Source organism: Thamnophis sirtalis, unplaced genomic scaffold (genome assembly GCF_051295495.1).
Source record: "Thamnophis sirtalis isolate CommonGarterSnake01/CBP01778 unplaced genomic scaffold, rThaSir2_p1.2 scaffold_2, whole genome shotgun sequence".
Taxonomy (NCBI): domain Eukaryota; kingdom Metazoa; phylum Chordata; class Lepidosauria; order Squamata; family Natricidae; genus Thamnophis; species Thamnophis sirtalis.
Genome location: NW_028261382.1, coordinates 127,530,335 through 127,557,746, shown reverse-complemented (window position 1 = coordinate 127,557,746; position 27,412 = coordinate 127,530,335). Strand labels below are relative to the sequence as shown.

Below are 27,412 nucleotides of genomic sequence, written 5' to 3'. Positions count from 1 at the left end.
TAGTTGTCATGGCCAGAAGTAAACATAAAAATGTTTAAAGACCACTGTTGTATACCCTTTATTCTAAACAGGTCTCGGGGTTTCAGTTAGGAATCTTTCTCAGCCCTACCTGCTAATGCCCTATATAGATTGTCAACCCTGAAGCTGACCTGACTGAGGCCATTTTGAGGCTTCAGTGTTGCCATACTGGAGCTGAGATAGGGAGGAGGAATAGAGATAGCTGGGGTTTGTAGCCAAAACAAAATACTTTTTCCTGGGAACCAAGGACATTCCCACAGGTGGTCAGAGAGAGGAGTGAAATTACCAGACACCTTGATTGGACCATATGACTGATTGTTTGGGGAAGGAAGAAAACTTTTGTTTTTAATTAGATAAAAACCACGGGAACATTCAGAGTCGGTTTTCACCAGCCTGTGCCAATGTGATATATCCAATAAAGCTATTCTTTGAGGAATTAAACTGTCTCAGAATTCTATTTGCTATGGTTGTATACTTGAAATCCTGACATAGCTCTTGAAAATTTGCCTGAAAATGCTTTCCATCACTAAGCTAGTGTTTTCCTTGGATGACGACATAAAAGGAATAATAATGATGCTGGGATCATTCTTGAGAACATAATTTATTTTCTTTTATGAATATGATAATGTGTTCATTTGACACCCAAGAACAGCGATGCAAGTGAAAAAGACTAGAGAAATGATGATAGCAAATATGGTATACAATGTATGACTGATACCTTTACGTTTTCAACTCCACTTTGAGCTGATCACATTCATAGAATAAGATTTTTTTTCTTTCATGTAAAGAGTTGGGAGGGAACATCCAGCAAAATATACATATATCCTTATGCTTTAATTTATAATAAAATATACTAAGATTAATTGGTAATTAATATTCATTGACCTAATTTCTGAAAATTCATAGCAGCTGCTCTTATTAAATGCCACTGGGCTTTGTAGCCACACAGTATTAACAAAAATTAGGGCATGTATATTTAGATGCTTAATTATAGATTCATCTTGAGTAACATTTGAGTCAATTAAGATTGATATTTTGATCAATAGGAGTATTGATCCTGTATGAATAAATATCTATCATGGTAAATAAAAGGAATATTCTGTAAGATGAGCTTTTTCAAAAGCCATAATTATATATCAAGTGACTTACTGATGTCTGATATCATTTCCAGTTAGTTAAATGATTGTAGCTTTATCTCTTCATAGTATTCCTAAATGCTAATAAACAGCCTCATAACCATATGAAGCTGCCTACTGCTGAAATAGTATGCAAATCCTTTGAACAGGCAATAGCCCTTACAAGTTACCATTATTTAAATGGTTAATGCTTCAAGTAGAATTAAGACAAGAACTTTCTGACCTGATTAAGCAATAACCTTGATGCAGTAACCTTTCTGATAAGAAACACTCATAATGGTAGTATAAATTAAAAAAACATACAAGCACTTACTAATTGGATCTCATTGGTATCAATGAAATGTACATTCTAGTCATATGGTACCAGTAGGAAAAAATTGCAGCCTTATATTAAGTAACTGTCTTTGAAAATATATTTAAAGGAATTGAATGATCAAGAAAACATACAGTAATAAAGTAGATACATTACAAGTTAAATCAACACTAATACAGACTTGGGGATATTATCACATTTGTTTGGAAGTTATGTAGATTGGTTGCAATGAATAAATTTCAGCCCAGTTAATATACAGTTTCCCAAAATGGATTAAAATAAATGAATGTATGAAGATTTGATAATATTTAAAATGTTTTATATAATGACATTTGAATTGATATGATTGAGAGTCAGCCTCTATAGCTTCCTTTTGTGATAAACAGGTAGTACAGTGTACTTTTATTGGATTGTTACAACTAAATGACACAATCCTACCCAAAATAATTAAATGGAATTTGTGATGTAGGTATGTATAGAGTCAGACACATGTTTTCTGTGTTCCTTGTGTCATTTCTAGGTTAGGTACAATACATAGATGATAAAGCAATTTTATTTGCACTGAATATGCCTCAACCACTTATAAAAATTAGGAGATAAATCGACTATTTCTTGTGGAAATTGGAGAATTTCCTAGACTTTGGAAAATTAATTGGGTTGTGGCTTGATCCATGCGATTGTGGAGCCTTTATTATCTGTGATAGAACAGAATATCAAACAAATTGTGTACCAGTATATTAGCATATGAAATTTAATTATAGATTACATAAAATTATGTAAAAATAGCAGTTTGCAAGAGTTGTATTATGCAAAATGTGGAAATAGCTTTAGAAAAATGGACTGACATTCTCTGACATAACAGCATTTACAAATGCTAAAGATTGAAAGTGAAATATGAGGCAAATTTGTGTATTGATTTTTAACTGATTAAAAACATGCCATTTGTCCAGTAAAAATACAATGTTGTTCTTGCCAGGCAACAAGGAAGCTTAAAAACTTCTCAGGAAGTTCAGCACCTTCACACCCAGAGCCTCTGTTTGACCTTGGTAGTGAATTTAAGGAAGCTGGAGAACAAGACATTTATAACATATTGGAAGTTGACTTGATCATAGTAAACTGAAGCACTGCTGATGTGTCTATGCCCAGATCTTTTCTCGACTGAAACTGCTAAAAATTAAATTCTTAAAACATTTCTCGGTGGTTTCTGGCATATTTAGATATGGGATATCTCCTAAAAAGAGGTGACTAGTCATTTTGGACTGATTGACTTATAGTACACTTGACAAAAAGGCTGACCATCACTTTCTAGAAGATGACACCACCAAATGATTCTGGTGGATCCCAACAGCCTCCCTCTTATCCGTGTGCTACATTCCTTTACAAGAAAAGGAAGGAAAAAGAAGAAATCCCCCATTCTCCAAAACTGATTTTGAATGTGTGTTTCTTTCTGACATTGTCGAAAATCTATTTGCTTTATGGAGACCTAGCCAATACCAATCTCAGCTGTGCTCTTAAAACTTTCTCCCATGTCTCACAGAAACAAAGCCATGTTTATTGGTAAATGCATTGACAGACTGGCCCAGGGTAATTTAAGACATCGTCTTTAGTTACAAAAGCTGTACATTACGAACATAGTAGAAACAAGCTGAAAAGAATGTGCCACATAACCTGGCTAATTATCTATGTGCAATTTTAAATTTACAAAGTATAAAAGAAATAAAGCCTACTCTCTTATAATGCACAGTTAATTTTGTTTTGTTTTATTTTTTTTTTAAGATACAATATATCACTAGTTGGAGTGGAAATGAGAGATGGTCTCTTAATTTTCCCCAGCGCAGAGGATGAGAGCAAGTTCTGTCCTGTAAAGTTTTCCTCCATCGGACAAGGCCATAATGTTCTTCTTGTAGGTTGCAAGGTTATTGATATCTAATTCCTGTTTTTTAAAAAAAGAAAATGCATTTTAAAGCCACTAGATAGCATTCCTCTCAACTTGACTTCCTCCAGTAGTGTTGGATTGCATTTCTCACATTTACACCAACGTAGTTGGGAAGAGGAGCCGTTGAAAGGAGTCAGTTTAGAAATGTTTGCCAGTGTGAGAAGCATTACTGTATTTTTCAGAATATAAGATGCATCTTTTTCCCTCAAACAAAAAGAGGGCAAAAATCTGACTGGGACTTATACATTGAATACCGCTTTTTTGGCCTCCTGAAACCCCACCCCCTTTGCAAAAAGAGAAGCGCAGAGGATTTGTGAGGCTTGCAAAGTGTTCCTGGAGGCTGGGGAGGGCAAAAACGAGCGAAAAATGTTTGTTTGTTTTTGCAATTGTTATGAATTCAACTATTGCAGATTTTAAACCCTGCTTTAGTGCAATAGGCAGATAGTCCTCAATTTACAAATCAAACAAACAAAACATTTAAAAGTTATGACCAGACGCATAGACATATTAAAGTAATCAAAATATCTTTACCATCCCTAAGGCATGTCACAACTTTTGAGCAGCCCTAATGTTCGAAAGTTGAAACATTTGACACACCCTGTCAGTTCATTTAGTGACTGTTCAAAGTTACAACAGCACTGAAAAAAACGACCTATGGCCATTTTTCACACTCATGATCATTGCAGCATCCCCATGGTCATGTGATTTACATTCGGATGCTTGACAACTGAGTCACATTTATGACTGTTGCAGTGTCCCAGAGTCATGTAATCTCCTTTTGCGACCTTCTCACAAGCAAAGTCAAATTCATCTAAGTAATTACATTTAACAACTGCAGTGATTCACTTAATACACGTGGCAAGAAGAGTCATAAGATGGGTCAAAACCCACTTAACAATTTTCTCACAACAAATTTGGGGCTCCATTGTGGCCGTAGGTTGAGGACTACCTGTATTAAGCGATCAACTGTAGGTTTTTTTTAAAAGTTAATAGCTAAAAATCCCTACTGCTTAGCATAATAGTCCTTTGACAGGTGAGGATTATTAATTTATGCATTTGTTTAATTTTTTTCATTTGCCTCTTGGGTCACAGTGCACACAACCAGTGATGTGGTGCCAAGGATTGGATTTCTGGGCTGGGACAATCAAATCATCAAAACATTTGTGTTAATAAGACTTCATGCACACATTTTCAAATTTATTTTTTGCAAAATGTGCAAAAGAAAATACTTTTGTAGGAGCAAAGAGCAAAAAACCCCATTATTTCACTACAGAATTTTGGTTAGGGAACCCTGCCCCAGGAGTGACATTGTACCATACCGACAACTGTGTTTCCATTCTTTTGTCACTAAGTGCATGTTCCCAACCATTTTACTATGAATTAACTACCAGGGGTGTTGCTAGATATGGATTTCTTGTTTGACATTTATGGTTGTCTAAGGGAATATGGTTAATTGCTGTTCCCTGAGGGCTGCTTGAAAGAAAATAGTGGAAAGGGGTTTGAGAAAAGAGTAGCTATTTTTGTCTTTGTTAAGACAGAGCATTGTGTGGTCCTTTTCGAATTTATTGTTAATGGGTATTCCGTTCAAAGAAGGAAGACACCTACTATACTTTCAGTCTGGGGATACATCTAAGAGAAGTGGTGGCTGTTTTACTAAACCAGTGATGCGAATAGGTTAATGTAGGAGTAAACTGTGGTGCCTGGTATTACATATACAATTTCATTCCTTTCGTATCCAGAATTCTAAATATAGGGCATTTCAAAAGAACTTCTTGAACTGGCCAGACTTGGGAGGAGAAAAAGACTCATTAAGTACAATTTAAATGGAAATCTTAAAATTACCTTTTTATTCTTTTCACAAAGATCTTTTAGCAAAGCATCTAATTCCTGTTCATCTATGTAGCCATTTGCATCCTGAAAAGAAAAAAAAACACAACACTTGAATTTTTCTATTATTCATTCCTGCTGCTTTCATTGACTTGTTGCAGCTTAGAAATACATTAAAAACTTTGATTCACAGACTTTATTTTTAAAAAAAATTCTACTTACTGAATCAAATGTATCGAAAACTTTATTAAATTCCTTTCCACACATTTTAATACCCTAATATTCAAAAGAAGGACAAATATTAGAACAGAAATGAATCAAGATTTCAATATATACAGTATATACTTTTAAATAGGCATACCTGAAATTTAAGGAGAAAGTTTTCCTGTACTGGCAATAACCTTGGGAGAAAACAAGAGGAATTTAGAACAATTCCATAGTGAATAAAGAAGCAGAGAACACAGGGAAGCAAATCATTTCAATGTTGAAATGCTTTGAGCTTGAAACAACAGTTTGTTAGGGTTATTTCAAGTTGAAAACATTAATGTTTCATTGCAGGTGTTTTCCACTGGAAATTATTTCCAGCTCACACCACTTCTTCAGTGAACAGCTGGTTGAACTCAAAACTGAGCATTTCAAATTGAAACTGTTTCTAGGTCAAAATACTTTGGCTTCAAAACACTTTGCACGCATACATTTCACTCCTTTTAAAGATTAACAGATGCTGAGAAAGCCAAATGAGCTGAAACTTCCTGTGTTTTGTAGACAGACCCTTTGAGAAGATAGGTTTTTTTTAAAAGTGTATTTATTTGAAGCATGGAATTAGGTAAATGGGTGACCTTGGGCCAGTCACAGTCTTTGTCTAACTCACCTCCCATGGTTGTTGTAGGGACAATAGGAGGAGGAAGATGTGTTGGATATTTTCACTGCCTTAAGTTATTCGTAATAATAATAAAGGGGTACTAACAAACATATTGCTGGGAGTAGAGGAGGATATTGCTAGCTGGGCCTAGAAGTGCTGTCGTTTCTTAGAAGCCCTCATTTCCTTCTTCCCAATGTCAAAGAACAGTGCATGTAGACATTGGAACACTTGCTTGCTTGGGTTGACCTTTTCCACCCAAGGATGGACTGCTAAGTTTATCCTTGTAGGAGCCAGTCCAGCACAATCTACTGTATAGCACTTTGTACTAATTATCAGCATTTCTTTCGCCCACCCCCATTGTGTCATGTTCCACAACCAATCAATAGCAATAGCACTTAGGCTTATATACCACTTCATAGTGCTTTACAGCAGTGATATGCGGTAAGCTTTATGGCTGGTGAGGCAGCAATTTTTTTAGACTTGTGGACTTCAGCTCCCAGAATTCCACAGCCAGGCATGCTCAGTTCCGATTTAAAGCGACAACATTTTCCCCCTTGCAAAATAAGTTTTCCCATTCTTTTTCTTCTCCCTCCCCCTCCTTCCTCCCTCTCTCCCTCCCTCCCCCCTCTCTCAAACAGACACACGCACACAGAGAAGTTGGATCCCTCTCTCACTCTCAAACAAACACAAACACAGAAGTTGGATTGGATTTATATATATATATATATATATATATATATATATATATATATATATATATATATATATATACACACACACACACACACATACATACATACATACATACATACATACATACATATATATATTGGCAGCTCCTCTGCCATACCCCCCCTTCCCCTGCTGCCTTCTGGATCGGAGCCTTTGATTGCAGGTGAATTACGTTGCCTTTTCAAACTTGTAATCAGTGAAGCTGGGCTTATATACTTTTATCCAGCTGTGTGTGTGTGTGTGTGCGTGTGTTTGAAAAGGCAACGTGGTTCTGCATGCCCTCCCCACACAGGCACCTTTTCCAGCTGTTTCAGAGAGGATTTCAACGCTGCTTTTGCCTGCCCTCATGAAAGGCCAGCGCTCTGAGTCAGACTGAGCTAGTTGCTCCCAGAGAACTCTAAAAAGCCTCTAAAAATGCCCTCTACAGGAGGCGAGAGAACACGTGCCTCCTTTGCATACGAAATTTTTTGCTTTTTAACCCTTGCTTAACTCTTAAAAGGCGAAAAATTGCTTATGCACAGGAGGCCATAGTTCTCCTGCCTCCTCCTAACACTAAGCAGACTCCAAGTCACTGTGACTTGGAATCTGGCAGCAACTACCTTGGCTTTAATTATTTTTAAAAAATTATTTAAAATTCTTTCCTTTTCCTCATGACTGGTGAGGCCACACCTGCCCTGCCTCTAGTGACTGCACGTCCCTGCTTTACAGCCATCTCTAAGTGGTTTACAGAATCCGCTTATTGCCCCCAACAATCTGGGTCCTCATTTTATCAACCTCGAAAGGATGGAAAGATGAGTCAACCTTGAGTCTGGTGGGATTCAATCTGCCAAACTGCTTGCAGATTGGTGATCTGCAGAAAGTAGCCTGCAGTACTGCACTCTAACCACTGCACCACTGTGGCTCAATGATATTTTCTACCTTTTTTCCTCCAAATATTCTTACCGGGCCATTTCTGTCAGTTCCAGCTTTCCATCATTGTTTTCATCAAACATCTTGAGCTGAAAAAATTAAGTTATAATCTATAATAAGTTTATTTTTTTAAAAAAATCAACCAGAAGGGGAAAAGTTTGACTAAAAGCATAGTCCCCTCATGTTTGGGAAATACCGTATTTTTCAGAGTATAAGATGCACCTTCCCCCACTAAAAAGCGTGGAAATGCTTGTGTGTCTTATACACAGAATACAGCCATTTTTGGCCTCCCAAGGCCTGCCCCCGCATTTCATTTTTGTGAAAAATGAGCCATTTTTTGCAAAAACGGAGAGATTTTTTTGTCTTCCCTCAGTCTCCAGCAGCCCTCTGCAGACTTCATTAGGGCTAGGGCAAGGCAAAAACGGGGGCGTTTTTGTCTTGTCCCAGCCCTGCTGAAGCCTGCGAAGTGCTGCTGAGGGCTGACGGAAGGCAAACGCTTTTCTTCTTACTTACATCTTTGAAATATTGGTGCATCATATAGTCCGAAAAATACAGTATGCTTATCTCGATGAAACCTAGTAGCCTCCCATGAAGTCATTGTCACCTCTTCAAATGTTTGGACTTTTAATGATGTGTACTTTTATTGCATCATATTCTTCAGCTTTTATATCTGCATTTACATTTTGTTTTAATCAGGTTGGATCCCAAATCCTGGCGTTGAGTTCTGCAATTAAGCTTCATTGCTGAAAGCTTGGGAGATCTCCAAGAAAGTGTAGAAAGTTATGCAGGGAGAATTGCTAGTTGTCATGATGTTCTCCTCTAAAAGTCATCAGTTCCAAAGTCATTCTTTACATAGAAAAACACCTGACAATGCAGTCTTTTAGACTGATTTTCTAAGACATTTTTTGTAGTGATTAAGAATTTTAAGCCACTTTAAGTGTAGGTTCACAAAGGAAAGTGGGATCAAAATTAATATAAATGCTGTACAAATGTTAGACTTAAAATGGTAGAAACTAAATTTATTATTTATCTCGCCCTACCTCTCCAAATCTCCCTTCCAAGGCTCATTATGCCAAATTTTTCCCAAGGCCATGGCAGTTCACTACAACATTAATGTAGCTGAAACTATGTTATGTATACGTAGTACATGGCACTCCCAAAACTCTCTTGAGTTTTAATTGATTATCTCCAAAAGATTTTGAGAGCAGACTTTCCTAACATGATGTCCTCAACTCCCAAATTTCTCCACTGGGATGGTCATTGTAGACCAGTGTTTCTCAACCTTGGTAACTTGAAGATGTCTGGGAATTCTGGGAGTTGAAGTCTGGACATCTTCAAGTTGCCAAGGTTGAGAAACACTGTTGTAGACAATTCTGTAAATGAAATCCATGCAACACAAATGCACGAAGATGATAACAGACTGTTCTTATACATACAAAATGGAACTGCGTTATAAATGAGCCTGCTGGATTTCTTCAGTTATAATTTCAAACTTTTTTTAAATTGCCCATTGTTTATAAAGCCTATGGAGCCAACTAAATTGTAACTCAAAGGGTGAGGTAACAGACTCTAAATAGAGTTATGAGATATTATTTTCGGCCCTGTGTAGGTATCTTAAAATTGGGTAAGGTAATTAATTCCAACAAAGAAATAGCAGTTCTTACCATAATATCTGTGTATTCTGATAGTTTTGAATCATCAATCTGTTTATTTGCTTTCTGCAGTAAATCTTTCAAAAAGTTCTGAAATGAAATTAATATATCAAAAAGCAATTCTTTGTCTGATCTATGTGTGGAAAAAAATCTTTTCCTTCTAGTTAATTATGAATAGACAAATAATATTTTTCTTCACTTTTCTATTAAAATAAGGTAAAGGTTTTCCTTGCACATATGTGCTAGTTGTTTCCATCTCTAGGGGGCAGTGCTTATCTCTGTTTCGAAGCCGAAGAGCCAACACTGTTCAAAGACATTTCCGTGGTCGTGTGGCTGGCATGACTAAATGCCGAAGGCACACGGAACACTGTTATCTTCCCACCAAAGGTGGTCCCTATTTTTCTACTTGCATTTTTACATGCTTTAGAACTGCTAGGTTGGCAGAAGCTGGGACAAGTAACGGGAACTCACTCCGTTGTGCGGCACTAGGCATTTGAGCTGCAAAACTGCCAACCTTTCTGATTGACAAGCTCAGCGCCTTAGCCACTGAGCCACCGCATCCCTTTTTAAAATTAAAATATAAAGGCTATAATCCTAATTCATACATTCTTGAGGGTAAGAATCATTGACCTTAACAGATCTTCTTTCTAAGCAATCATGGATTGTCCTCTACATCTTTGAAATGCCAAGGACAGAAGTATAGTCAGTAACACTCATGCCAATTGGAAACTTAATATGTCTCCTACATTCCAGGTGCCTAGTCCTCTCAATGGGGATGATCAAGTCGATTAGCCTGCATGATACCATAATGCAAATCTATTTACTAGCATTATATTACATAATAATTCTCCAACCAGCTAGTAGGCATAAGGAAAGCTTCTATTCCCGTTTATGTCTTGAGTGTCACATAGTTGGGAGCTCAACCTCATTCCTCTGACCAACTGCTAGGCTTGTGAGTGACTTAAGGAATGTTGATTATTTTGTGATTCAGGGTTACTTGAAGATGGTTGGAGGTAAGAGTACAAACAGCTTGCCTTATTATTTTTTTTATAAGGACAGAAGTCAAGCATTAGGGGAAAGGGGTACATAACCCATATGACTAAGTAGTACTGCTTTAGCACTTCCCCATCAACAAGTCCCCAACTTGAAGTTAGAATTTTGAGTTGTGATTCTTTGAGTTGTAAATGTCATCAATTGAATGAGTTTCATATCCTGCATAGAGCTTTATGTAAGAACAGGACTCCCTTTGGGTAGCTGTATGCTGGGCATGCCTGAGACAAGCAGTAGGTGAGGTCAGAATTAATTTGGATAAGGTCATTTGTCATCAAACGCTCCTGATTTTCTCTGATACTGGTTTCTTCCAAGCAACAGGCTCTGGGAAAGGGACATCAAGCCCTTAGGAAAACCCTTGGCCCTTCCAAAAGTAATTTCAAATTAGATCACAGAGTATGCGTGACCCTAAGGCTACAGGCTTGCCATTCCTGATCAGTCAGTTCTGGCAGTGCCTGTTCTTTTAAATGCAGGTTCCATAATTAGTTAGCAGAGCCGAAGTTGCTTTCCTGACCTTGCAAGAAAACTTTGTTTCCCAGATGGGCAGCCAGTTGCCCTACTTTTGTGACATGATAAAATTCTTTGTTAAGCTAGAAGTTATGAGAGCTGGGGAATTATGAATGCCAATCAAAAAAAAAATCCACATATGCTCATTCTAAATTTCTTGGTATTATTCTTGGTATTATTTTTGCTTTTAATAGGAATGGGCACAAGTGGGGAAATGTGTAGGAAATTCAGCTGGGCTATTCTAGGCTGATCATATTCTACCTAAGCAGAAGCCCATAATATTTTGATTATTCTATCTGAGAAAACTATGAAAGGTCTTAAGATCAGATGGGGCAGATAATTTGTGTGTATTTCCTTTGATCGGCTCTGGCAGTGTTTCAAAACATAATCTGTCCACTTCTTCAATCAGCTGTCAATACCCTATTTATTCATTCATCAAATTTATACAGCTGCCCATCTCACAAAAATTTGGGTTTTTTTGACGTGGGGTGGCATAAAAGTATATACCGTGTTTTATCCAAAATAAGACAGGGTCTTGTTTTCTTTTGACCACCCCAAAATAAGCACTTGGCCTTATTTCTGGGTAGGTCTTGTTATTTCTGAGGTGCAGGAGGTGGCGAGCATGGCCACCTCATGGCTGCTGCTTTGTTGCAATATTTTCAGGGAGGGCTCAAAAACCTGATTGGGCTTGTTATCCAGGGAGGTCTTATTTTCAGGGAAACAGGGCATATTTAAAAATAACCAGGAAAAAATACAGTTAAATTGAGGGCAGCAGATGTTAACTATAATGGAACTTCCTCAGTACCTCACTCATCCCCTGGGATATCCTACTAGCATAACCTGGTTTTGAGGGACTTCCATAAATCAACAGAGATTGAGCTGGCCTCACTGGGTCTTGCCAAGTGCAGCTCCCTAGCAGACAGGATCCATAATTCCTATTGCAGGAACTGATGTTATCTGATGACACTTGTTTGTCTATGCTCAGAAAAACAATTTTGCGGTAGGCCTTCTTAGTACAATAGTCATCCATTGTTGAAGAGGTTTATGCCAGTTGACATAATAAAAAACTGTCTATATTTCTTGGCATCATCTGCTTAGGTCATTAAGAAGTTCTATGCTGTATGTAGTTATATCTGGTTTTATTTGTTAATTTTATATCTTTATCAATATTTTATTATATATTTGTTGTTTTTGATTTGGCTGAAGGGCAAAATACCTTTAATAAAAATAAATCAATTCCTAGGCTGTACTGCTTCATGCTCTTGGAAGATGTAACTACATAGATGAATACCTTACCTTCACAGAGAAAGAAATATTTTTAAAGAACTTTAAGCTAGGGCCTATTTCTCTGATGTTTAGCTTTCTGTTTTCCCAGACAATGTTTATTCCTGCAATCCCATCAGAACAATGGTACAATCCAGAAACAATAGTATGTAGGCATTTATGTGTTGCAAAGCTGGTTTCAGAGAGTTTATATTAGCAAACATTCAGCACTAAAGCAATTGATACTTGCATTCTGTAGGTTTTCCACTTTGGAATTATAATTTTTAAATGTTGCTGGTATCATACATTTAAGACAGAAATACCATAGTAAAATAAATTCTTAGATTGGTACAGCTCTGTTGTACTGTCTCTATTTTAAAAACTTTTTTCACAACTGCTTTCTGCAAATTATTTTGATGTAGAATGCGCCAAATATTTAAGAAATGATTATAGAGATTTCCTTACCTTAAGCTCTTCAGCCTCAATATATCCACTATGGTCACTATCATACTTTCGCCATATCTGGAATTAAGAAAATAGCAACTGAAAAAAATTGCATACATCCATATGTAAAGTTTTACACCTTGTCAATGCAATTTTTCACAAGACAAAATTTATGTGGATTACCTGCATGAAATCTTCACTAGATTTCAGCTGCTGGCATCTAAAGAATAATAGGAAGTTCTCTTCTGTTGGCAGTACCTGAGCAAGCTGGAGGGAAAAAAATTAACTTCGATTTAGAATTATTCTTCTAATTAGAATAAAGTATAAATTACTGCACTATGTTTCAATAAGGAAAAAAGAAATATTTTCACACAACTATTTAGTAGCTTATAAATACCAGGAACAATCCATGAATAATTGATTCTGTATCCAGTACACTGAACTATCATATCACTAAACCGAAAGTATAAAATTATAAGAGTCCTAATGTGATTGATTTTGTTTTAGCTTGGTGCAATATGTTTATTTAGCTTTTACATTTTATAAGTGGCTAGCAGTGATATGTAAGATAGCCAAGAATCTTCAGCTTGTTGATCCAACCTGCACATTTCTATAAGACATTTAAATCAGTATTCTGCCTTACTAAATTTCTCCAATTTTCAAATGCCTGATTATCACAAATCTTAAAGTAGTAAGGATGTTTCATTATTAAGACAAGCAAAATAACTTTTAATATGGATTTGGAGATGAGAAAAGGATCTTCCAACTACACAGATACATTTTGTTTTTAAAAGTTTCCACTAATATTTTCAAATTTCAATAAGCTTCAGATAAAGAAGGAAGGAAGAATGATAGGTTCTATATTATGTTCCACAATTTCCTTTAGATTATACCATTTGAGGAGTGAAGTACAGTTTCATAAAAAAAACAGTGGGAGGAAGAAACAAGAAATTGACTTTTTAACAGTGGGGAAAAAGTGGGGAAATGAGTAAAGGATGGATGAAGTGAAGATTATTTGGAAAAATAAGTAACAGGAGTCTGAGAAGAAAGAAATAGTGAATTCAAGATCTTTTCAGAGGAGTATTTGCCCTTGGCTTATTTTCTTCTTCTTCCATCCTAGGAAGTGTTCTAATTTCAAAACAATCAATTATTTCAAAATCAAACAAAGTCGAAATGAAATTTGAAGAGTAATGTTAATATTTTGAGCTTTTTCCGATATTGGAGTTCCTAAGCCACTGACCTCAGTGGACAAAAATAATAGCCCTTCCTGGGGGTGGGGGGGATTACACTAACATAAGATATAATGAGAAGAAAGGAACAAAAGGAATGAACATTCTGCTAATGAACATCTTGGCATCATAAAAGTCTTTGCCCATTTCCAGGACTCAGCAGGAGATCACCAATATTTTGATATTTTATGATTTAGGTCAACTGCTATGCTACACCTGGTAGAAGACTCAAAGTCAATGAGGTTAGAGAAATATTGTATTGTAGATTATCATGAAACAGTTGATTTATGCAGCAAGAATGTGCAAATGACTCTTTTACATACTGTGGTGTCAATTCCCTTCTTCCTCCTGCACTTCCCGTGAATTAACAGATTCTTGACATGGTGCTTGGTGGCCTTGAAATCAAGCAGTTACAATCCCTACCTTGAGAACTGCTGGCTTCAGGTCTAAATCAAATCATCCAGTGACACTATTTTAATATTGTGAATATTTTCTGTAACAGATGTCTTTTTTTAGAGTGACTGGAAAATGCCTCCCATAGTGAATCTGGATTATTTTCAGGAGTTGATTTCCAGAAAAGTTACAGAATACTTGGTCAGCTCTTGGTTACTATTGTATGGCAGGATCCAGAAGCTTATTTTTCTTTCAGATGTTTTAAGACTCCAATTCCCATCGGCCTAACTACTATGCCAACAGTTTCTGTGGTGCAACATCTGATGAAGGACTGTAGATCCCTTACTTTGTCGTGCAGCAATGATCAAAAGATGAAACTGCACCATCTGAAACAGATCCCTAAGAAGGGACCCAAACTTTGTAAGATGGTCTGTTTCGAACCATCTTGTGGTCTTGAGAATATTGTATGTCACGATCATTGCTGCAAACTGGATACACATCTAGCAAAAATGATTTTGTATCTTTCTATGGTTTATCAGAAAATAATTCTAATCCTCTTAAATATTCTCCTCTGGATTTCTTTATAGGACACACTTTTTTGTGTTTGCTTGAATAAAGCAAATCCCAAAGCAAACTGTTATACTTGATTGGGGAGCACAGATTTAAAATTTTGGTTGATCAAGATATGATAAAAGCTTCAGTTGCACTAATATTTTGAAAAGGAGTAGATGGTATCAATATATCCTGTTTTAGTTTATGATGAAATATTAGTAATGCCCTTGCTAAGTTCCATGAATGGCAAGTAGAGACAGCACAACTAAGAGTTCACAGTTTGCTCAGAGGTATTGATTGAATATATATCAGGAAAACTTCAATCTACCGCCACCTCACTTCTATTTTATAAAATCATCTCAAAATGACATGAAAGTAACAAATGAGTTCACTTCAGAATGAGAACATCCACATAGGAGAAAAATAGATGATATAAATGGTACTGCTTCCTTTCCTCAGACTAGAGAACTATAATCTGACCGGGCCACAAGATATGGCTGTATAATCTTGCACCTTATTATTAGAAACCATTGTAAAATATACATATATTACAGTATATGCATGTCACATATAACACTCTTACTCCACGAACTGCCCTGGGTCCAATTTGTTTCCAGGTCCAATTCAAGGTGTTGGTTATCAGCTATAAATCCCTACGTGGCACAAGACCAGGTTACCTCCCGAACTGGCTTTGTTCAATCTCAGCAGCCAGTCTCAATTGATCAAGCATGGAAGATATGCTACTGATCATGTCAGTCAAAGAACTTTGACTGGTAGGGTCTAGGACAGGAGTCACCAACCTTAAACACTGAAAGAGCCCCAAAGGCCCTAACTGGAAGCCCCCGGTTCAATTCTGGAGCTGACCAGAAGTCCAATTCCCCCACCATAGAGTCTCCTTCTAGCGCAGCGTCCTTTTTCCTCTACCTGTTCTAACCAAAAACATTATCAATTGGGGAGCCAACTGGCAACAGGGAACCACAGCAGAGGGATGAAAGAGCCACATGCAGCTCCAGAGCCGCAGATTGCTGACCCCTGGTCTAGGAAGAGAGACTTCTATGCCGCTGCCTCCTGCTTTGTGGAACATCTTGTTCCCAGAGGTGAGGCAAGTCTCCCAATCTCTTGACCTTCAACAACCATGGGGATAGCTAATCCTTTGAGAGCTTCTCCCTGCCTGTAATAATCCAATATTAAGTGGCCATTTTAGGATTCCCTTCCTTTTGATGTTTAATTGCATTATTCTCTAATTTTGAAAAATGTAACCCTAATTAAAATTTTAATTTCTAATGTAAATTGTCATACATTATTTATTGGCCATATTATATTGTACAGTATTACCCTCTTTCAGGGAGACGGGTGGTTTAGAAATATGAAATATAAATAAATGTCATATTTTGTGTGTCTGCACAGTTATGACTACACAGCATGTAAATTAATGCAGAATAAGAAGCAATCTTACCTCTACAATTCCTATTTTTCCATCAGAAGTCTTTGAAAAATGGTCCACAAAAGTTTTCATTTCTGGGGTTAAGCCCTGTAAATATAGAGCATGTTGATTAGTCTTTTTTTTTTTTTAGACAAAGACAAAAAGGTAGCAAGATCACAATCCATCCCGGAAATTTTGCCCAAATTCCAAAACAATGAATTATTGCAATGCAGACTAAACACAGGCCAACCTTGTTAAACAAGAAAAGGTGTAACCTAATTCATTAAGATATTAACATTAAGAGGTGCCTGAGTATAAAAAAAGAATTAAGTTTATGAATGGCTGAAAAATAAATTTATAAAGTGGAAAATTTCTGTTTGATTTTGATTAAATTTCAGATTAAGATTTAAATACACAAAGATCTATGAATTAAAATCAGGATTCTTGTTCTATCTAGCTATAGTGAATATTAATCACTACTCTGTATTCCTGATATTTTCATACGTTTCCTTTAAAAGAACTATTTTGCCTCTTGACAAAGTATGTGAAAAGTGTTCCAGAAAGGGAGATATACTCTTTACACTGTGTTCAAGAAACATGATGATTTACTCCTTCAGTCATATGTACTCAACCAGGAGTATGCAGAAGATGGGTGACAATATCCATTCAGATGTACTTTTAAATGCACATAGCAACACAGTAATCCAGGCAGAGTGGGTCAGCCCACTGCCAAATAAATCTTTTTTTAAAAAAAACATAAACTAATCATGCATATAACTAAAGACTGGCACAAGAAAACCATGAAACCATCAGCACAGCAGAACATAATCAGAAGTGATTGCCCAGTTTCTTGGGAAAACATTTATTTCCTTTCTGTTCAGAATGGGGTCAGTGGGAAGGTTTAATCGGCACTCAGTTTGGCTGGTACACTGTAAAAGCTCATTTTCTGCCTTGGGGTGAATCTGTATTAAGCTATGCTACATTAAGCTAGTTAGTGTTCCCTATGATTTTTAGTGGGTTTGCTCTAGGCGTAACTATGTTTGGATCTGACATGTAGTTACAGTATACATTATTATCAATGAGCACCTTATGTTGCATGTGAATGCTGACATTTCTCAGACAAAGAGAATTCAGTTACACAGTACTGAATACTGAAAATATATGAATGCAGATAACCAGATGTTGTTGCATGATGGTATTAGGAGTATCATTTTACAATGAAATCTGTTCCAAATAAAGCTGCCTCTTGCAATTGACTAATTTGTCAATGCTGATAATGTTCAAGTGGTGCTCCAGATGTTTTGGGAGTGCATCTAAAGTGCCTATTACTGTTGGTACTATCTTTGCTTTCTTTTGCCATAGTTGTCCTACTTCTACTACATAGCCAGTGCCATGTCTTGTTATCTGCCTTGCCTGCTAGGTTTTTTTTTTAATGTTCTGGCCATGAAATACTTTGTCTTGCCATGTCTCTGTTCTACTCTTCATTTGGTTTTTTCTTGTAGGACAGTTTGGTTTCTCTGATCTTCATTAAGCCTTTATGGTGTACCAGTTTCAGTGCATCTTATTCATCATCCTTCAGAGATTCTTCTTTAACTGTCTGGGGTACTTGCAACATTCATGCCCTCCCATGCTTGTGGGTAAGTAGAGTCTGTCAACATTGATGATTGGATGATAGACATAATTCAATGTCATTATCTTTCTGGACTTCCTATCCAGGAGCTTTTACCTTTGCTTGGGGCCAGCCCCCTATTCCGGTTGTGTATCTAATGACTGGAGCTGCACAGGTGTTAATTGCCTTGATAGCATTATTTGGACTTTATGATCTTTTTCAGTGAAATGATGCCTTCACTTCTAACATTATTATTAATCTTACAATCAGATGTTTAGTCTGGATTTGTCCTTCTAAGGACCTGGGATAGGCAAATGAGGTTTAATGGTATTGTCACAGGATGTAAGTTGTTTCAAATAGCTACCTTTTGCAATTGACTGATGGGGATTTTGCCAATGCCCATGGTGTCAGGTGGTGCTTCAGTTCTTTTGGTATCATACCCAACAAGGCACCTATTATGATTGGTACAATCTTTGCTTTCTTTTGCCATAGTTATTTTACTCCTAGTTGCACATCTTTTATTTTGTGATTTTTTCTAGTTCATTCTCTTATATTCTGCTGTCTTCAGGTTCTTCAATGTCCTATATCCAGATTTTGTTTTCGTACTAACAATTGTTAAATCTATTATTATTATTATTATTATTATTATTATTATTATTATTATTATTATTATTATACAATTGTATCACAGCGGTCAGTTGTTTCGCCGGATTTGGCATTGGTTACTAGTCGGGCCCCACCCAGGGGCCTAGGACGTCGTAATGTATTTTCGTAATATGCGTGCAGATCCAAGCAGTGTGGCTTTTTGCATTTGACTGATGGTGATTTTGTCAATTTTTAATTGTTTTAAATGTAATTCCAGTGCTTTTGGAATAGCACCCAGTGTGCCAATTACCACTGGAATTACCACTGCTGGTTTGTGCCATAGTCGTTGAATTTCGATTTTTAAGTCCTGGTATTTTGCGATTTTTTTCATGTTCCTTCTCGGCGACCCTGCTATCACCTGGTATTGCAATATCTATGATTGTAACCTTGTTTTTCTCAACCAGTGTGATGTCTGGTGTATTATGCGCCAGTATTGTGTCCGTTTGTATACGCAAATCCCACAAGATCTTGACCATCTGATTTTCGGTGACTTTTTCAGGCTGATGTTCCCACCAGTTTGTTGCTGTTTTAATATTAAAATTTTTGCACAAATTCCAATGGATCATTTGCGCTACTGAATTGTGCCGCAATTTATAATCAGTCTGCGCGATTTTTTTACAGCAGCTGAGTATGTGATCAACAGTTTCGTCAGCTTCTTTGCAAAGTCTGCATTTGGCATCATCGGAGGATTTTTCGATTTTGGCCTTAATGGCATTTGTGCGGATAGCTTGTTCTTGCGCAGCCAGGATTAGTGACTCTGTTTCTTTCTTTAATGTACCTGTTGTTAACCATAACCAAGTTTGTTCACTGTCCACTTTATCTTTTATTTTTTCCAGAAATTGGCCATGCAGTGCTTTCTTCTGCCAACTCTCCATTCTTGATTTTATCACATCTTTTCTATATTCTTGTTTCGTCTGTTGGGCCTTCAGTAGATAATAATAATAATAATAATAATAATAATAATAATAATAATAATAATAATTATTATTATTATTATTATTATTATTATTATTATTATCTTATGCTGTTTGGTGTATGTTACCATATTATGCCACAGTTTTTATTGTGCTTCTTATGTGTAAACTGTTTATAGTCCTATGCAGAAACACACAAGGCAGCAAAATAAATAAAAATAATACAACTATTAACTTTTCAATCAGCAAGTTATACTCTTTACAAATAGAGCAAAATGGTTTCGATATGAAATGCAGAATATTGACACAGGGTTCTCATAGATTCTAAAAAGAAACTATTGGAAGGTGCAAAAATAGTAAAATCACTTATAATTATTTATCAATGCAACAGTGAGAACTTGGAGTTATAGTGACTTGACTTTTTTTGTAAACCTTATATTGGAAAGTCAAACAAAAAGAAGGAGAGGTGAAGGGAGATTTTTTTCCATTCTCCTTATAATTAAAGCAAATCTGAAATGGGACAAAGGCATCCAGAACTTAAGGCAATTAACTGTGGCATGAATGAAATTGACTCTGCGACTAAATGTAGCTGTGCAACTAGCTAATGATTAAATGTTAGTACCAAGCTATGTTCATACTGTGATAATTTTACTAAATACTTATTAATTAGATATAAACTTCAACAGAAAGCAAATTCTCAATAAGCCACCTTCCTTAAATTAACATCATCTAACTAGATTATGCCAGTGAACAAACAAAAAATCCCAGCTAAGATATTCATCCTACAAATTGTAGTCCTAAATTATCTCTAAGATGCTTCAGTATGAGGAGAGCTGTTGCAGATAAACGTGGCCCCCAAACCAGTAAAAAATAATTCTCAGCAATATTCAGAAAAATATGTATTATATGCTACGTGCCAAACAACGCCAACAACTTTTAAACATATCAAGGCACACATCAATTTATTTCTATTTTATTTTTCTTTCAAGAAAGCATTTTCAAACATCTATGTGATTCCTAATTATTCCAATTGTTCACCATTCAGTAGAGATGCAAGTGTGTGAGAGTGTGCATTTTTGAATCTGTGTGTCTGTGTATATTGTGTGCAGATCTGTTTCTTGGCCACAAAGGGGCAGAAACATATTTCAGCCTAGATAGTAAGGTTGTATCCTTACTCTAAAAGAAATTCCTTTATCCACATTTTTTTTAAAAAAACATAGTGCAAGTAAACATTTCAATAGAGGAAGAACCAAGATGGCGAAGTGAAAGCTCTAGCGATCAGAGTGCACGGTAATTTTCTATTTTTATCTTATATTATCAGACTAATCCACTTTTTTAATTACTGGTTCTGGTGCATAGCTGTATTTGACTAATCTCCAAACAACTAGCTGAGAAGAACTGTGTACACATTACCGCCAAGAGATTAACGCATGGGAAGAAGGAAGAAATGACAAAGAATGAATTCTATCATACAGATATTTCTCAAATCATCTAAGCAACAAAACAGATGATATAATGGAATTTAAAAAGCAGGTGGCTGAAAACCAAAATGTAAGTAATGACAACACCTACATCAGCATTATAACTAAACTCCTGGACATCCCGAATAGATATGAATTGGGACTTAGTAAGATACAAGATGATAGTGCACTTTTAGATATAACAGTCTCCTGAGGCAGCTGCATGGTCAACTGCAGCATCTCCTATTAAAAAAAAGAAAACTTCCAGGAAGAGATTTCCAAAAATGAGACTACAGAACTTGCATCTAAGCAAAGATCATTGATTGCATGGACTACATTACTAATTTTTGACTATTTAACAGAAACAAAATTGAACGTGGACTTCCTGAAAGAGTCCCTTGATGCATTTACTCAATCCTTCCACAATAACTCACCTTGTTGAAACAGGAAACCGTGATCCAAAAATGCTTAAGCTACTGTAACCCGAAACACAAATGATGGAGAAAAGGGAACAAACTCCTAATAAATCTGCCCTCCAAACTTTGAGGCACAGAAGGGCTGAAAATCAAGATCAAAGCAACCATGTGTTGCAAACTAATCAGATTTACTTACAAATCAGCTTTAAAAGACTCAGCAGTAGATGGTGAGGTTCAAGAAAGCAATACATTATTCCCTAAGTCAGCTACTTCTATGTCATTAATATGCAATTGATTTACATTGGGCAAAATGGCTGCCTAGCAAGAAGAACTGTACACAAATTTTGGTGACATTCAAGCAATCTATAATCCCAAATATGCTTTTCAAAATTAAGTCCATGCTGACCATTTTCCTCATATTTCCACTGTGCATTTTTTGAGGCACATATCTCCCCACTCATTCAGAGATTACATCAAGATACTACTATACTTTAATTCTGAGAAATCAGGAATGGAGGTTGCTGTCCCAGTTGCAAAGATAACAAACTCTTCTCAGGAGAAACTTATTTAGATAAGCAACTTCAGGCAGAGAGAAAAGGACAAATTTAAGCTGATCCACTGGAAGCGGAAAAAAATTGAAATCTTTGCAACCTTGCTAAGTGCAGGAGCCATGGGATATACAACCCCCCTCTCACTGTTTCTCGGGAAATGCCTACAGCAGGGATATCAAACTGGACTTCATTGAGGGCTGCATCAGGGTTATGTATGACCTTGGGGGCGGGGCATGGCCAGGCTGGGCATGGCCAGTGTGACATCACTCATGTTGAGGGCATCTGAGGTGGCTCAAGCTCTCTGTCAGCAAAAAATAGGTTCTTGGGCTCTATTTTTGACTGTGATGGACTCCTGCAACCCTCTGACAGTGAAAAGGAGCTTGGAAGGGCTGTGAATGGCCCCCATGAGCTCTGTTTTCACTGGCAGAGACACTGCAGGCCAGTCCTTCACTGTTTCCAGGGTTTGCCCTCGGGCCAGATCTAAGCACCTCACAGGCTGGATCTGGTCCCTGGGCCTTGAGTTTGACACCTCTGGGCTATAGCAATAACTTTGCCCAGCCCAATTGAATGCCAGTCAACCAATATTTTCTTCCTTGTCTTTTATTTCCTGGAACATCACAGAATGAAAATCCAGAGTAGAGGCCCATCTTTTCTGGCATAGATCTCTAGTTATGACATAGTTTTTTTTCCAGGAAACATTGTGTGTGGCTAAACTGCTAGGGAAAGGGTTTAAGACAATTACATTGGAAGCTGTGCCTAACATAGGACATGGAAGGCTTTGTGGGGGCTTAGGCATTCTAACATCTGCCTCATTACAAGCTCAAATAACTAGTTCACAACTATGAGACTGGTATGCATTGGCAGCTCTCCTGCAATTCAGGAAGAGCCAACTCCTCGTGATTAATGAGTATATTCCACCCCTGCAAATAAGATTACATATGAAACAAGGGATAAAATATATACCTATGTGGGAGATTTAAGGGTTGCATTCCCAATAGCATACTTAATATTAGTGGTGACTTTAACTCAAGAACTGGAACAAACAATAAATCACTCTTTGCTAAACTCCATTGTCAGCCATTGTTTCCTGTAATAACATCTATTTTACTCGCCAATCTACGGATGTACTGTATTCAATGACGGTAAAGGATTTTGTATTGTTTAAACTTTTACAAAACCATTTGGTAGTATTAAATGGGACCACCAGTGATGATTATCCAGTGAAGTTTACTCACTGGTCTAGTAGCAATACTTCCTATTAGTCTATGCTAGGATCTCCCAGAGCTTAATTCCCTATGTACCTAACTTTGTTACTTTGCACTTGAAAAATTTTGATAGGTTGTTTTTACCCTTTTAGCATATTGCAACTGTGGCCCATGACCTTTGCTCTATTCATGATAAATGGACCCCTCAGCATGCAGCAATAATCACCAACTTTGAAGGGAGCCAACCAAATCTCTTTACTCAGCCATAGTCGATAGCAAGATAATTGTAATTGCTCTGGCTAGTTTCAATAGCCTAACAAATTATTTCAATCATTATTAACTGCCCCCAACCTATTATAGTTAGGCATGATTCAAAAACATGTCAGGTGAAGCTTGCAATTCTCTAAATTGTCCCCTAAAATTATTTTGAAACAAACAAAATTGAAATTTTTGAAATTTTGTTCAGTTTCTGACCTAGTGAATTAAAAAAAAAAATAGTACAGTTAATCTATCAAAAAAGAGGGGGGAATGCAATGGGGTTATTTGGTAACTCTTGATTGTGGTTGTCAGTGCAAAAAATCCTGCCATCTTTTAGGGAATAGTAATTCCATCCTTTCCCAATAATGCTAATAGCTCTTCATTGCATACCGTTTTGTGGCCCTACGAGGGCAGAGAATTCCCTGACTACTTGGTTGTGACTTCTCTTCCCCACTGAACCTGTCACATGTTCAGAGATCAGAAATATAACTGAACAGTATAAACTAGGTAAAGCCCCATATTCAAAATTTATAATGTATGATAATAAAAAAATAATTTGAAATGGTGGATCTCAGTGCTAGCTTCACCTTTCACAGCAGTAGGTCATTCAGCCATGATACCAAAGGATTGGGGCTTGACTAGTATAATACCAAGAAGGGCAAAAGGGATGATCCAGCTAACTACTGCCCAATCAGTTTGCTAAGACAGATTAGCAAAATGTATGCCAAATATCTGCAGGAGGCAAAACTAATTAACGGGCTTGAATCTAAGGATATCTTTAGGGATGAACAGTCTTGAGTTTAGAACAGGACAATCAACATTAGAGTTGGTACTGCGATACCTGGTGCAACTCGGGACAATTCTTTTATGCTGCATTTATCAATTTCAGATTAGTTTTTGACACAATATCTAGAATTAAATTAAATTAATTGGCATAGATTAATTAACTGCCATAAATTAAGGTATAAATTAATTTAATTGGCATAAATTTAAAAACACCACAAGTGACAAATGTCTACTCCTGCTGCTCATCAAAATGCATGAGAAAACTGATTAAGACTGATGGTTAGGTGCAGTAGTCTAGGACACGTCACAAAAGAAATACCTGTAAGGAGGGAAGGTAGACTGTACTGTGTATTGTTTCCAGATTTATTCAACTATTATGTAAACTCGTTAATTCTTCACCTAAGTAGCCCTGCCTATCATCCCCCTAAATTAGCCCAAAGACATATCAGTTTACTTCTGTATGCCAATGAGGCAATAATCCTGTTATTAACCTTCATTGGCCTTAAAAGAGCTCTGAGATCACTTATCATCACTGCACTGAGGAGGAACTAATAATAAATTATACTAAGACCAAGATACTTACTTTCTCTAAACGCCCAAAATAGAGAAGCTGGAATTTAGGTGGGCAGTCCATTGAGCAGGTTAAGATTTTTAGATATCTAGGAATAACTTTTCAAGCCCCAGGTAACAGAAATGAACACCTGGATTATATTTCCACAATGCACAGAGATCACCAACTTCACCAACTATAAACGTACTATTTTTCCTGAGGATCACAGTTTATTTCTGTGCAGTTAAGTTTTTTTGCAGCTAAAGCCCAAGAACAATTGTTACATAGGGCTCAATTAAGACCATAGAACAGTATGATCATCTTAGGAAAGAGTCAAATAGAATTTCTAAGCTTCCAGGTGACCTGCTGTGTTCCAAATGCAGTACTTCAACAGGAAGCAGGGGCCAATAAATTCGAAACTAATATTTGGATAAATATCTTACTACTGATTGAAAATACTTCACCATTCTAGCATAGTGGCCCATTTAACATTGACAATTACATATATTTCTGAGAAATAGCAATCCAAAGTAAACTGATAAACTTCCAAGTGCTTCAACAACCCTCTAAAAAGATGCAAATGACCAGCTATCTGCAAGGAATATAAATCCTTCCATTCTCCACTATCCTGTCAGAGCTGAAGAAGCTTCTTGGATAAGAAGTGAAATGTCTTCAAAAGAAAAAACAAGAAAGTCCAGTTGCTTCCTGAAAAAGCATCTTTGGATGAGCCTTTATAGTTCTCCAATGATGCCATCCAAAAGTTAAATCAAGCCAGATCAATACTAAGGCAAAGGATATAGAAGGTCAAACAGAAGTTGCTGCTTTTTCCTCACCACATAACTGGAAATTCAAATATTAGTCTAAACCAGTTTCATATTTATATCATATCACAGCACCCCAATTTAGGAGAGTTTTATCCTTAGCTCCATTTAATATTTTCCCCACAGCTATCCTGCAAGAAAAGTATAGGAAAACCCCATATGAAACCCAATAGTGCCTTGTGATATGGGTGCTATAGAAACCACAGCCCATGTTCTTCTGTATTGCCAGTTCTACAGGGACCTTCACAAGAAATTGATCACAACTGTTTTATTCAGATTGCAAGGCACTCTGACACCTTTTATCTGCATTTATGTTAAATAACACAGATTAACTTATTTCTCTAAAAGTTGCAAAAATATGTGTAAGGTTGTTAATAGTTTCTGCTGTTAGGAGATAGCAATCAATTCATTGCTTGCATTTTTATTGGCAACGATTGGAATAAAGTCTTTCTGACTTCGTTTTCAAATGCAGTAAGCTGTTTAATATCAACCCAGAGTTGCAATGATCTAGTTGAGGGATGATTCACAAGATTTTGCTTTTTATCTGAATTCCATGTTTTCCAGCCACAACTTTTCCATTTCTCCAGTTTTATCCATTTGCATTTAAGCTGATATGTGCACAACCAAACATGTAAATAGTCTTATTGACATCCATTACTGGAGCATGGTTACTGGAGATTATTATTATTGTTGTTGTTGTTAAATGTATATGCCACCTAACTCCCAGCTACTCTGGGCATTTCCCTATTCTTATTATATCTACAAAAGAAGAAGAAAAATGCCCATCTTAACCTACCAAACCAGCTTTCTGTCGTGCCTGCTGCAGTTCTTGGATAAAACCCTGCAGTTCGTTTCCATCCATGTATCCATTACCTGTAACACCAAGAGAGAGAAACACAATGGTTACAGCTCTTAAGTAGTTTCTCTCTTTTCCCCCCTGCCGGCATATAACCATACTTGCAAATTAACAGAGCAATCCTATGCTTAGATCAAAAATCCCACTGTATGCAACCAGACTTCGGGTAATACTTTACAAGGGTTGCTAGTCTTGGTTCCAGCCTCCCCGAGAAGGATGCCCCGTTTCCTTTTAGATTACGCGACCGTGTGCTTTACGGGAGGCGCTTCGGACTTTTAGAGGTTTTCAGCTGTCGAACGGAGGGTAAATAGCTAGAAGTCCTAACGCCACCAGAGCGACCGGCCGCTCGGAGGCTGGTCCGCCCTCCTTCCGCGAATGTCGGTTTTCTCAAACATCCACCTCGTTTCAGAGGTAAAGAGGTAAAAGTTGTAACTTCGCGCCCGACAAAGTTTCCTGCTTACAAGGGGAAGGAGGAGGAGGAAGACGCCGAGTCCCTCGCCTAGTTCAGCATTCTCAACCCCCTTCTTTCTTTCCCTCCCTCCCTCCCTCCCTCCCTCCCTTCCCCTTTAGTTCCGAGCCTGACGGGGTTAGGAGAATGGAACAATGCTGTAATCAATCACCATCAGCGTCGTAATGGCGCCAGATCGCGAAAAACTGGCTTGCCGACACTGTCGCCTCTTGCAGGTAAGCCTCCGCGGTCATGGCGCTAGTCTTGGGCAACCGGCGGGCGCAAGCGAAGCAGGGAGGTCAATGGCGCGGTTGTTAGGTGCCTCTGTCCGCGGTGCTGACCGGCTCTCTGCCCGGAGAAGTTCTCCTCGTTCTCAGCCGAGGACTCCCTATTTATCCACTTCTTTGCCTCCGAACTCCGCCCTTGGAGCGCTCCCTCCCTCCCTCCCCCTCTCTCTCCTCCCCCCCTCTCATTGATCCTCCTCTCTTGCAAAGCGGGATGGTCTCCATAAAGCCAACTCTCCTCCCCACCGAATCCAAAAGGCTTTTACATCTTCGGTGAGGAGGCTCTCCTCCCCACCGAATCCAAAAGGCTTTTACATCTTTAATGCTATAAAAAAAGTAATGAAGACCTTCCAATCCCGGAAA

At 37.3% G+C, this 27,412-nt stretch overlaps 1 protein-coding gene across 1 annotated transcript; it reads right to left on the bottom strand.

The window, feature by feature from the left end:
* Nucleotides 1-603: 603 nt before the first annotated feature.
* Nucleotides 604-27,178, bottom strand: CALB1 (calbindin 1). The gene is made up of 11 exons (XM_014062118.2): nucleotides 26,938-27,178; nucleotides 26,258-26,334; nucleotides 16,280-16,354; nucleotides 12,833-12,916; nucleotides 12,671-12,727; nucleotides 9,398-9,475; nucleotides 7,767-7,822; nucleotides 5,592-5,631; nucleotides 5,453-5,506; nucleotides 5,246-5,317; nucleotides 604-3,400 (listed from the first exon to the last, which is right to left on the bottom strand). Exons 1-11 carry the CDS (start codon nucleotides 27,017-27,019, stop codon nucleotides 3,287-3,289), a joined length of 789 nt encoding a protein of 262 aa, XP_013917593.1. The 5' UTR covers nucleotides 27,020-27,178; the 3' UTR covers nucleotides 604-3,286.
* Between the last annotated feature and the right edge of the window lie 234 nt (nucleotides 27,179-27,412).

Bases quoted from the DNA above. Each gene is read 5' to 3' on its own strand.
- CALB1 (XM_014062118.2), bottom strand. From the start codon at position 27,019: ATGACCGCGGAGGCTTACCTGCAAGAGGCGACAGTGTCGGCAAGCCAG. The intron at 12,917-16,279 runs GTAAGATTGCTT...TTTTCCCTCCAG, and splicing joins GAAAAATAGGAATTGTAGAG to CTTGCTCAGGTACTGCCAAC. The intron at 3,401-5,245 runs GTAATTTTAAGA...TTTAAAAAACAG, and splicing joins TTTGTGAAAAGAATAAAAAG to GAATTAGATATCAATAACCT.